The sequence below is a fragment of the Chrysoperla carnea genome, chromosome 2, assembly GCF_905475395.1.
Source record: "Chrysoperla carnea chromosome 2, inChrCarn1.1, whole genome shotgun sequence".
In the NCBI taxonomy this organism is placed as follows: domain Eukaryota; kingdom Metazoa; phylum Arthropoda; class Insecta; order Neuroptera; family Chrysopidae; genus Chrysoperla; species Chrysoperla carnea.
The window spans coordinates 14,534,238-14,548,056 of record NC_058338.1 but is presented as its reverse complement, the minus strand read 5'-3'; the positions used below and the strand labels follow the sequence as shown (position 1 = coordinate 14,548,056).

The window sequence follows — 13,819 nt, the reverse complement described above, 5'->3', positions numbered from 1 at the left end:
TCTAGTTTTTCTTTTGTTTTATGTTTTTTATGATGTTCTCTACATTTAAACAAAAAATACAGTTCTAATAACGTATTGCTCCATCTTAAAAAATTACGTTCAAGGAAAAAAATGCTTATGTAAAGACGAAATTTAACGCAATAATGATATTTTTTTCGTGTTTTAAATATCTCCAAGATTCTCTAATTCTTAAAAAAAGCCAAATTTTCGTTAACTAATAGCTCTCGAAAAAAATTAACCATTCGATTTCAAATTTTATTTTAAACTGGTTAAAGATTGGATACAAGGTGCATATTTTTTGACCGACTTCAAAGAAAGGAGGAGGTTCTCAATTCGATTTTTTTTTTATGTTCGTTAACTTCGAACTTTCGACTGGGAGAACCGATTTCATGATTCTTTTTCTATTTGATAGCTGGTACTTCCCGTGTGGTCTCTTGCCAGTTCTGACAATGGCATCCATGAGAAAACCATATAAGTCTTATATTTACATTCAGTATGTGGGCGACAAATGGACGAATAACTCAAAATCACGCTAACCGATTTCGATTATTCTTTTTTTAGTGACAAATTAGTGTAGTTCAGATTCACTAAAAGTAAAAAAATAAATACCCATTACAAATTCACTGCCTGGTAAAAAGGGTAGGTAAACCTGCCTGAATTGGACTAAAATAATATTAATATAGAACAATTCTTTAAAATCTCGAAAATTATGTTCTTTTATGATTGCTTTTTATCATTATAAAACTTTAAAAATCGAATAGAAATCAAAAGAAAATGTGGGTAGACGAAGATATGTGTTAGCTTTTGGCCAAGATGCGAAAAAGAAAACTAAATGGTTAGAATTTGTTGAAAAAATTATTATCTCTTTTGTCTAATGCAAAAATTTTATATTTTTAAGTTTGTAATCAGGTTTTGATATAATCAAATATCGAAAACTGATCAGGTTTTTTTTCCATTTAGAAATAAATCAGAAATCGATTACATCTTGGTTGCATATGCATATTCTGACTGCTGACAATTCTTTAAATAGAAGCACAATAGTATTATAAACTATACATTTGTTATATTTTTGACATTTTGATGAATTACATTTTCGAAGATTGAAGATCGACTAAAGAAATAAAATTTGAATTTTTTGATATCGGTTAGTTATATTTTATAGAATATAAAACTCTGAACAGCATTCATAATAAGGTAAGCGTGCATTCCTTTTCAATAGAAGTCAATATAAATTGTTAACAACTATGAAAAGTTATCAATATTACAGAATTCATTAGTTAAAACAAGGCTAGTTCATTAAAACGCTCAAATTATTATCGCTCCTCAACATTCTAGCGGAGAATCTCCAATTTCGATAAAACTCAGAATATAAGATAATTTTGACCCAAAAAGTACAAAAATTGGGTGAATTTGATGACTGGTCGAACAGTTTTTAAGATACGGACTAAAATCTATCCAAATATTGCGATATCCCAAAATAATATCGGGTCTGATCAACTCCTACGATACCACAAACGGATGAACTAACACATATTTTTTGGCTTGAAAGATAATTTGATGGAGAATGTTCTTAGCTATGTTTCAAGCCCGAGTTTAAGTTTCCGTAACCGATAAGAACTACAAAAGAGGTTATGATTTCCTAACAGATGAGCATATTTTCTTAAAACATTGCTAAGAATACTCTCGATCAGATTTCCTTTCTAATAAACAAAAAATCAATCGCTTCATCCGAAACTACGATGCGAAAGACAGACACATAGATATACAGGCATACAGGTACACAAATGCTCGAATACACAAATATACAAATACCTAGATACAAGGGTACATTAAATTTATAGCATCCCTCTTTTTAGTCGAGGATTAATGACTCATGTAAAAGTATAGGTTAGTGATTTTACAAGTGTCGTTTCTCTTAGATTCTCAACTTATTGAACCCTCCTATTACTAAAGCGCAGAAAAGTAAACTAAAATTTATAATTATTGTTGGCTATGTAATAAATATGTGTTTATGAATGCGTCCATTTCTGTAGATAACTATTTTTCAATATAATATTATATAATAATATAAAGTTCAACGAAAAATTATGAAAGCTATAGTAGAAAAATTTCTGTATAGAATATCATATTTCACTATATTTGACCTAAATCGTAAACAAGAGATAAATCGAAAACTAACCGTTCAGTTTTCAAAAGGCAATGCAAGAAGAATTTCTATATATATTCTTGAAATATTTATTTACTGTTATATATGTGATATCCATTGTAAAATTTATATTACATAGTTTATTAGCTGAACCAAAGGCATCATTGGAGTGGCTTATGTTCGTTATTGCCAACTTAATTCATTATTGTTATCACTACTTTGGTAACTTTATATATTCAGCATGTACGGTTTCTTTTATCGTCTAAAAGGTTGATTTTCGAAAGAAGCTTTTTTAAATAAACTATTTATTTAACTACTTGTAACATAGAAACTATGTTTGTCAATTTCATTTCATCTTTAAAACATACAATTGTTTGAGTTAATTGTTGAAATATCATGTATAGACAGTGTTGACTACGCTTTCGTTTGTTTTTTGACGACTTGTAAGTAAAGAAAGATATCCACTCTCAGATAGCCACACAGATGTAACTGATATTCCCATATAATAAATAGTATAAAATTTGTACCTAATTTGCGTCCTCGTGGATCAACAAATATGTTTACAAAAAAATGTTTCAAACAAAAGTTGATTATTTTTTAATAAGGAACATTTTTTACATTTAAACTTTTATTCTATCTCCAACGGTTTACAAGATGGGTCCTACGGACTCAAAATCCAATTGATCTATGTTGCTCATTTACGAACTCGACCTCACTTTTTATGTTCTGAGCACGCTGTAAATTTCAGCTTCATATCATTTTTCGTTTTTGAGTTATCGTGTTGACAGACAGACGAACAGACGGACAGACAACCGAAAATGGACTAAGTAGGTGATTTTATGAACTCCTATACCAAAATTTTGCTCGTAGTATCTATATTTTTAAGTGTTACAACTTGGGACTAAACTTAATATACTATGATATATATTGGTTTATGCGAAACCATTTTGTTCTACTTTTTATTCGACCAATTTGTTAATTCAGAAACCAATTTCTTGCTCTAAACTCATAAGACTTAATTTCTTTTAGTTGAAAAGTTTTATTATATTAAAGTCACTTCATCTACCATGGGAGTGTATTAATTAAGTCTTGAAAACAAAATCAGAGAACCGAGTGAACTAAAAATTTTGTGTTGTGTTCACGGATTTAAAAATGATGTCAGCCCACAAGGCATAATCAACCGGATGGGATCAATAAAAATTGTCTTAAAAAACTTATTTAAACGTTTTCCTTCTAAAGATTATCTTATTATAAGTTCAAAGATTACAGCTCAAGATGTGGAAATTTTGTATGCCATACGGTAAATTTATTATGTTTGTAAGCCTGTGATGTAAAAATACTAAAACTATGTGGAAAATTAGAAAAGTTTTCACCATCTGTACCACCCCCACTTACACAGAGAAACTTAACTTTTACTTGAACCTTATTAATATTTATTAATATAATTATTTCGAAATAGTGACTGTATTAAAACAATTTTATAAAGTTTTGTTACATGTGGCATGTTTAAGGAATTATGTGTTACGATACAAACGTATATATTTAGTATGACATGTTTGTACAGAAAATTTCGCAAAAAACTATAGTAAAATGTTAGAAATACAGGCTTAAATACTGTAGAAAAGAAAATAAACAGTCCGAAACATCGGACAAGACGTTATTATATTATAAAATTGATATATTATTCTTCTAATATTTTTATTGAAAAATAAAATAAGTAATGAGGAACAGGGTTAGGTATTTATTGGATTTAATATAATATTTAGAAGGATATAGTTTGGTAAGGGTTAGATTAAGCAAAGATTACAAAGTTAAAAATGTTACTTAAAAAGACATTTTAAATAATATTTGATCAATTTTGGGTAGGGTTGATTTGACCACTTTTGACGATTTCACCCCTCCAGCTCCACGGCTCCAGGGGGCGGGGTCCCAGAGCGGAGTTATATCAAACCTAGGACCTTGTTGATATAAATCCTGATACGAAGTTTCACTGCTGTCTCCTCAGCCTCTCCCTAGAAAATCCCATTTTCCTGTATTTGGAAAGGTTTTCCTTAGGGTGTGGGTCTTCTCGAATTTTCCCGGATATGTGGCTTATACCAATCCTAGGAACTAGCCTTGTGCCAAGTTTAATCGAATCGTTAGAGCCGTTTTTGAAAAAAACCCCAAAAATCCTGTTTTGGGCGAAAACACCAAAATTCGATTTTATTGTCCCTACCATGACTACGCACACAACGAATTGGAGAAGCAAGAATGAAAGCAAACATAGACAATTTGAATCTATTTTAATCTTCATTCTAGAAACATTTGTTACAAATATAAATAAAGATAGAACATTCTGCGTGAACTCTGTAACACGCACAAAACAATATAAGTTGAAGTTGCTCTTAAATTGATGGAAAATTCATTTGTAGAAGAATCTTTTGTGTATATTTATTTAAATGAATGTTGACACAAACCAATTTAAAAACCACTAAAACATATAAATACCAAGCAGTGTAATTATTTCTGAATACTATTTAATGTCTTTTAACTTTAACTATTTGTTAAAATTTCCAAAAAAACCAATAACATTCATACTGATGAACAATTTAATTAGTTCGATATTTAAACTACTATTTTAGACATAAATTGAAACGAATTGCTCAAAAAATTAAATTCAAAATGTTTGCGAAAATATTGTGAGAAAATATGGGGATTTATACAAATATATTCGACATTCGGATTCAGTATTTGTTATTCTAAGAAAATTTCAGAACGAATTGTACAAAATTTTAATTTTAGCCAGACCTAATATTTCTGTGTAATTTGTTCCGAAATTTTCATGGGATAAATATTGTGGCTGTTCCACTATTAATCGTGTTTCAGAAAAAACTTTGTAAAATCAGTCCAAGCTTGTTACTCGAGAGTTGTTGGAGTCGCTGAACACGAATATCGCAACAGAATAGGACACCAGGTACCTGGCGCTCCAAATAAAATTTCTAAAACGAAAATTTAAATTTTAAAACGGACGTGACGTCATAGAATGTGGTATGTCAGACTTATTAATTATTTATGTTTTGTATGGTATTAAAATAGATATATGCTATAATTACTACATACGTGGGGTATTATACCTTTAGTAAACAGTACATTGGCCTGTCACCAAATGACAGCTCACATATTAATACGTCATCAACAGAGAGCGCCAAAAGATATAAAAAAATACATGAATATTCCCTTTTAGATCAAAGAATGAACTATGCTATAGGTTTGTCTAATTTTTATGAATCACTCTGTTTACGGTAAAATAATTAATTGATCCAATGAATCTTGCGTGACATAACATTGCATAATAAACATTAACTTCATTTATGAATTCGATTCTTATCATCTAGCCATCACTCGGAAAATGATGTAGTCTAACAATAAAAACATTCATAAACTAATGTTTATTTACTCCTTTTATTTATAAATATATATTCAAGTCGAGAAACTCAAATATAATTTAAATAAATAAAATTTATTACTAAATAAAAAAACATTAACTTTAGTTAGTTTGGTGTTTATCTCACTTACAACTACAAGTAAAACTACAACTATAAACAATGTTTTAAAATTATTATTATTATTATTATTATTAAATTCACAATAGCCACAACAATATCTAGAACTCTTTACCTATTTATAGCAAAACAAGACGTGGTGGATGTGGCCTTCAGACGCACAATGGGTAGGTTAGGTTAGAGTGGCTGTCCTGGGGTGGGACACACAAAGAACATAGGGTCCGTTGGGATAACGAAAAAGGGGTTGGCTCATGCCCGGCTCATCAACAGCAGGAGAGCTTTGACGTCGACAGACTTTAGGTCGGAGAGGTCGTCAAGGAGAGGCTGGCTCAAGTAAGTCCATCTCCTCATGGCAAGAGCTGGGCAGTGACAGAGAAGATGAGACATTTTCTCCTCCTCTTCACCACTGTGACTGTTCCTGCAATAGTCGTGATAAACTACTAGGCCCAGGTGCAATACAATTGTATTCAATTCACGACACAACGAACAATTTTGCCGAGAAATATGGTTTTTGCGAACACAATCTATCAAGGAAGGGTCTTGACGAATAAGCATATAAAAACTCCACTAGCGTCTGATGAAGGATTTTTACCTTTATTGCTTTTCATCTAAAATAGCCATACACTTAATCTCACACCCCTAACCCTTATGGTATGGGATAATATTGACAACAACCTTGAACGTAAAATTTTTTTTCTCTCGGTACCTATTAAAGATACTTTCATGAAATTGAAATTGTACATGACTATCAATAAACTAATTATATATTAGATTAGTTTATATTAGAAACTGTAAAAAATAGCAGAAAATTTGTGGGCGTGGTTTTTTAAACCAACCCTCAAAGTGACACCTACCAAAAAAATATATCTTATTTGTTAATTAGTTAGCTATTATGTGTTACATACCACAATATTAGATTCCGTTATCAATGAACCAAATTTTGGTGTCAAGTACTTGAATATCGATAACCAGCCAGTGAAAGAAGTGGTTCAGATGTACCGACGATTCATTAATGATAGTGACTCAACTATTATAAATTAATACTGGATGGCTAAATGGAAAACAGAATGTGAAAATAATTCCGTCATACCAAAGTCGATAGTTCATCTCATTGAAATATGCGACCAAGATTTGTAACGTAAATTTCACGGCCAGCGTAGCTACCGCAGAGAGATCTTACTCTACACTTCCCGGGGTAAAATCTTGATTGCGTGCCTCAATGGGACAGGAAATATTATTCGGGCTTGCTTTGTTAAACATCTGGAAATCGATGATATTATCAACGCTTTCGCGGAAAAAAAAACGAAAGCTTGAATTTGTTATTAAAGTAAAGAACTAAGAACTTAAGAAAGGTGTAAGAATTTCATCAAAATTGGTGTAGTAGTTTAGAGTCTTAATGTGACACTGTGATATGTAAACAAACGCACATTTACTTTTGTAATTTTTGTGAGCGAACAAATTAACATTTTACAGGTTTATTAATTTACAAATACACTGTACAAAATTTTGGTCAGGGTCTCATATATTTTGTAAACATCTCCTTTGTAGCAATCTCGATCATGAGCGAGTTCATACTCTGATTCGCATTTGGCCAATTTTCGGGTACTTTTTGTGGGCTTTATTTTCGGGATTAAAACAATAATTTTTCTATCAGAAAGCAAATACATCGAAAAACCTTTTTCTGTACTTTTATTTTATTTCTATATGTATAGAAAAAAGTGTCTCGTATTTTATCACATTATTTGGTTTTTCATTAAAATGAACAAAGAAAAATATAAATAAGTACATTTTATTATACCTCTTTTCTACCAGCTACCATTTTTATATATATAAAGTATTAAAAACTATTAAATTTTAATATTAAATTACGACCATTTATAAAACATTATATCATTATTTATTCTCTTCAATTCATTTTATTATATGTTTATAAATTTAATTTGTTCAAATTTATTATTATTTACGTTCTTTTTTTATGGTGATCCTCTTATAAAAAATATTATTGAATAATATAATTCAATAATTAGACCCATTCCATTCGCGTCATAGCTAGCGGAAAACCCATAGTTTCACAATGGAAGAACTGAATCGATTAAGGGCGTTACTGTCTTCACACCCTTTTTGCTCCAATGAATTTTTCCTAAATTATTGTTGTCATTTACCAAAATCTTATACAATAAATAAATTAAAAAAAAAAAAAAACAAAAATTGCGCTAAATAAAATTTATATATTTTTGTAGCCCTCTTTTAATTTCCTCTATTTTGATGCACTACTCGATAGATTTGGTTAATTGTTTTTTACTAACGTTTTACTATTTTGCTGCAAAAATCTGCCATTTTGTTTTTTTTTCAAAAACCTATCTAATAACACTTGGGTTTTTGAGACAAATATAACGATATCCTAAATGTTGAAATCCATTAAGCCATTTGGAAGGTACGAGGTAATAAAGAAATTTCAAACAAATGTACATACATGCAAGATATACGCGAAAAACATAACCGCTCCTTGACAGTTGGGTAAAAACGAGGACCCAATATACAAAAATCTGAACGCACACATACGCTCTTCTTGCGCCAGTAGAATTTCTGTATATGGTCAGTTTCGTGGAAGCTGTTCCGGCAAAGTGAGACAGCAATGCTATCGTCCGAGTGACTAAGCCTGTTCTTCGCATCTGCTATTGTTACTTGTCAAGTTGACAAGCATGCACATCATGGTCACCGTCTCTCGGAGGATAAGTGAATAATATAAAAGTCGGCACTAGTATGTTGGGACATTCTGTCCCCTGCCAACTGATCATATAGGATTGTAATATATTTGATTATCACTTATTAAATTAAAATGGAGAGCAATGGCATCGATAGTAGTGAACGTGGTGTACAATCTATTTTGTAAATATATTAAAATAAGGACCAGGTGATTATTCTAGTAAGTAATTATTCTAGCTTCGTAATTTATTTATCTACGTCCTTGCTATAATATCCTTGAACTGGCACCGCAAATTATTAGAAATGTGTGACACCAGACTCCTACACATTGATTAGAATTCAATGTTCTAATTAAGTAACTCGGAACCCAATATTACAAAGTATAACTGGGTGTCTCAACTCAAATCTTACTTTTTATTAATAAATCAAGCTTGGCTAAGGCTAAAAGAATCTGGGTTAAGTAAGCAATAAATAACTATATTTATAGACGAACTCAACAGTTATTACAAAGCAGTAGGCCTAAAATCTACACTTAATTCTAGTTATATCATAATTTATTTATAGCCATCTAGAACAGGGAACTTTCCTTGACTATTACGTCCCATTTATAAAACTTCGTGTTATTGTTCAACCACGCATTCATTTGCAATCTGCACGAAAGTGAATTTTGTATCACATTTTAGTAAGATGTCCCATATACCAGCGCCTGAGAACCTGATACTTAAATTAAAATGTAGTTAGTTCAAGTCAGCTAATACCCTGGCTGCTGAGTCCTCCTAGTATGCCACCGGTGAATCACCCTAGAAATGCGTCTGATCAGATTGTAATCAGATATGCTATCATCAAGGTGATAAAATATGCTAATTTTCAAGTGTTATTTTATTTATTTATTGTTTTTATCTTTTAAATATTGTATACTAAATATATTAAAATGTGTTCGTAATATTATTGTACCAAGCACTGTAATAAGCCCAGGGTCGTAGCTACCGACGTATAAATGATACGGGGTCCCCGGGCTACAGACGCCCTTAATGTATGTAAGAAAAAATTAGAAAAAATACTATCAGACTTGTCACTATTGTCTATAGAAGCATAAATTTTAGAAAAACTGAAGTCTTCAGCTATAGATATAGTATTCGCACTATGCGCGAGTTTTATTGATGGTGTTTCCATGGTAACGATACACTACTTTAATTATAGAATTGTATGGATGCATATATAATTGTATGGATTGCATTTATAACTTACATTGAAAATTTAATATTATTGTCTTACAAATTTAAATAAATAATTATGATAATTTACATTTGAAAAATAATATTTGTACAATTTGATTTCTTATTTTCACAATTTTTAATGCATTAAGTTTAATTAATTAGTGTTTTTCGATAATTTTAATTTGACATTTTCTATAACATTAACATGTCAAGAATTGAAAATTAGTCATAACAGCCTCCTTTATCGCCAAAATTTTTCACTGGAAGCGCTGGCATCGATTTTATTGTCCCTACCATGACTACGCACACAACGAATATTTAATTTGAATATTTATTTTAATTTAATGCAATTTGGTTTTTTTTTTTGTGAAAAATCCTTACCCCATAACTAATTTTGATACAAGGCCCCTCCAAGGCGAGCTACGCCACCGAATAAGCCGTTGGGCTTTATATATACAATAAATTATTCTATTCTATTCGATTCTATTACATAAGTAAATAAAATGAATAATATAAAAACATCATGTTTTCACACTTACCTCATGCATTACCATCCATGCATAACATGCACCCATCGGCGATAATGGTTTATAATGATTACCAAACGTATACATATAAAATAACCATGGTGCTGGGAATAATAATGTAAACATATCACATAATGCCATTGCCATTAAAACAATATTTGTTGGTGTTCGCATATGCCGTTTTGATAATACCACAACAATTAATGTATTTGCTATAATTGTTATAATTAATAAAAATGGTACAACATATCCGTACATTGGTTGTGCATATTCGATTGGTAATTCATTTGTAATATTTAATACATTAAATGTCATATTTTCATGTCGATTTGGATAATCTTCCCAAATAATTTGATCGAATTGTTGTCGTTCAACTCTTGCTGGTGTAGTTGTTAAATTATTATCATTGTTAATTGTTGGCATTGTTGTAATATTTATTAAATTTATTAATAATGCTGTATTAATGGTACTATTATTGTTGATAACATTACTACTGGTGATATCGGTTGTTGAGTCATCATAAGTTGAGGATATAAAAGTGGATACCGTTGAAATGGAACTATCTGGATAATAATTTGTTTCCATCGTTGTAGAATCCATAATTAATTCAACTAAAACTTTGATATATTACTTTTTTTTCACATTTTATTAAAATTAATTTTTCGTTTTTTCAATGAAATTGTTTAACACTCACTAATCTTAAGAGAGCAAAATAATAATTTTCATAATAATTTCAGAGATTTGTTTTAGATCGTAACTTATATTTTCAGTATTATTCATTCATTTGGGGTAATATTTATTGTTTTAATAAAAAATATTAATCAGTTTTTCGTTGTATGAGAATTTTAAAAAAATATTTTAAAACAAATTTTTTTTTAAATTGTTTATTGATGGAAAAATTTTATTTTTTTTAATTAATTGAAAGGTTGCTAGAAAAACTTATTTTAATTATTGATATATGTAAAAACCATATGAAAACAACGAAATTTTTTTAATTTTCAATTCACTAGAAATGTAATTAACTTTGTTTTAAAATTTCCCACTCACAATATTAGTTTTGACATGTGGTTGATTTCTATGCAGATATTTTTTTCATGAAAAAAAAAAGATGTTGCTGTCTGTTAATTCCCATTTTATCTGAAACAAAATAATACACAGAATTGAGGTTTTGAATTTTCTATAAAATTTTGCCGGCACATGTCCTTTCATATATAATTAATAATAGATAATAGATCCAGAATGTGCCATTCTATGGACTTTTTTTGAAACAGGTAAGGAATTTGTGTGAGTCTAGTCCTTAGGTAGTTTATCAACAGTAAGCATGGATGTTATGATTCAGTTCTGTCGGTCTGTGGCATCGTAGCGCCTAAACGGATTAGGCGCTATTATAGAATAATTTTGAGTAAAACTCAATATAATGAGGAATCAAAAGATTTAATCGGTACATTAATTCGATTTTTGTATTTTTTGGGTTAAAATTACCTTATATACAGAGTTTTATGGAAATCAGAATTTTTTCCCGATTTTTTCGATTTTTTCAAAGGGGTACCCCTTAAGAAAATTGCAAAAAAATCGAAAAATTTTTTTTGCCTCCGATATCGATAAAATTCATAATATAATATAATTTGGACCTAAAAAATCCAAAAATCGAGTTTATTTATTGATAGGATGCGTTGCTGTTGAAATATAATCAAAAATTGGACACGAAGAGCGATTTTCTCAGAAACTATGCATTCAATCGGTACATAAACCCGATTTTTGTAATTTTTGGGTCAAAATTACCTTATATACAAAGTTTTATCGAAATCGGAAATAAAAATTTTTTCCCGATTTTTTCGATTTTTTCTAAGGGGTACCCCTTAAGAAAATTGCAAAAAATCCAAAAATTTTTTTTGCCTCCAATATCGATAAAATTCATAATATAATATAATTTAAACCTAAAAAATCCAAAAATCGGGTTTATTTATTGATTGGGTGCGTTGCTGTTGAAATATAATCAAAAATTGGACACGAAGAGCGATTTTCTCAGAAACTATGCATTCAATCGGTACATAAACCCGATTTTTGTAATTTTTGGGTCAAAATTACATTATATACAAAGTTTTATCGAAATCGGAAATAAAAATTTTTTCCCGATTTTTTCGATTTTTTCTAAGGGGTACCCCTTAAGAAAATTGCAAAAAATCCAAAAATTTTTTTTGCCTCCAATATCGATAAAATTCATAATATAATATAATTTAAACCTAAAAAATCCAAAAATCGGGTTTATTTATTGATTGGGTGCGTTGCTGTTGAAATATAATCAAAATTTGGACACGAAGAGCGATTTTCTCAGAAACTATGCATTCAATCGGTACATAAACCCGATTTTTGTAATTTTTGGGTCAAAATTACCTTATATACAAAGTTTTATCGAAATCGGAAATAAAAATTTTTTCCCGATTTTTTCGATTTTTTCTAAGGGGTACCCCTTAAGAAAATTGCAAAAAATCGAAAAATTTTTTTTGCCTCCGATATCGATAAAATTCATAATATAATATAATTTGAACCTAAAAAATCCAAAAATCGGGTTTATTTATTGATTGGATGCGTTGCTGTTGAAATATAATCAAAAATTGGACACGAAGAGCGATTTTCTCAGAAACTATGCATTCAATCGGTACATAAACCCGATTTTTGTAATTTTTGGGTCAAAATTACCTTATATACAAAGTTTTATCGAAATCGGAAACAAAATGTTTTCCCCAATTTTTTCGATTTTTTCTAAGGGGTACCCCTTAAGAAAATTGCAAAAAATCGAGACCGAGTTGACCTATGTTGCTCATTTACGAACTCGATCTCACTTTTTACGTCCTAAGCACGCTATAAACATTTCAGCTTGATATCTCTTTTCGTTTTTGAGTTATCGTTTCGACAGACGGACAGACGGACGAACAACCGAAAATGGACTAATGAGGTGATTTTATGAACACTTATACCAAAATTTTTTTTTGTAACATCAATTTTTTTAAGCGTTACTAACTTGGGACTTGTTAATCTAAATTTTCACACCGGACGTTCAAAAAGAAAATTACTAAACTTGTCAACTCTCAAACAATATTTTAGCACTCCTCTCTTTAAACACGATAGAACATTTTTTTAAATTTTATCTCATCTTTATTGAATAATTATTATTGAAAATATTCAATTTGTACAACATTAAAAACACATTAAATTTCTAAGAAAAAAAATCATTAAAGTATGTTAATTACATTCTTATTATAATAATTACTGAGAAAAGTATATAATAATGTATTTTTCATGTTATTTAACTCGAAAAATTCATTTTAATGTTTCTAGAAGAAAAAACGAGAGAAAAATTAACTAAAATATAATATTTAAATTTAATTTTAATGTTCATTTTTTTTTCTTATTGTTTCAAAAGAAAATTAAACTCATAAAAACGGAAAATATTCATTGTTCAATGAAGGGATTATTTTATGAAAATTATAATTGGTTTATGTGATTATTATCTAGGTGTATAGGTACTCAACGCTTATGTAATTATTTATCTATATATACAGAATGTTCGATTTACATCTAGGCATATCAATATCACGAGTGTGACAGAATACATGCGTTAAGTAATGTATCTAAGTGAGAGGTATTAAATACATGTGTTGAAGCTTCGATATGCGTTGA

The 13,819-nt window shown here is 29.7% G+C and overlaps 1 protein-coding gene across 1 annotated transcript in view; it reads right to left on the bottom strand.

Moving 5' to 3' along the window:
• LOC123292363 (sex peptide receptor) overlaps positions 1-10,576 on the bottom strand; it is an 85,721-nt gene extending 75,145 nt beyond the window's left edge. Inside the window, exon 1 of the mRNA XM_044872992.1 lies at positions 10,151-10,576. Within this exon, the coding sequence (XP_044728927.1) occupies positions 10,151-10,561 (411 nt within the window). The 5' untranslated portion in view covers positions 10,562-10,576. The remainder of the gene's footprint in view (positions 1-10,150) is intronic.
• Positions 10,577-13,819: the final 3,243 nt, after the last annotated feature.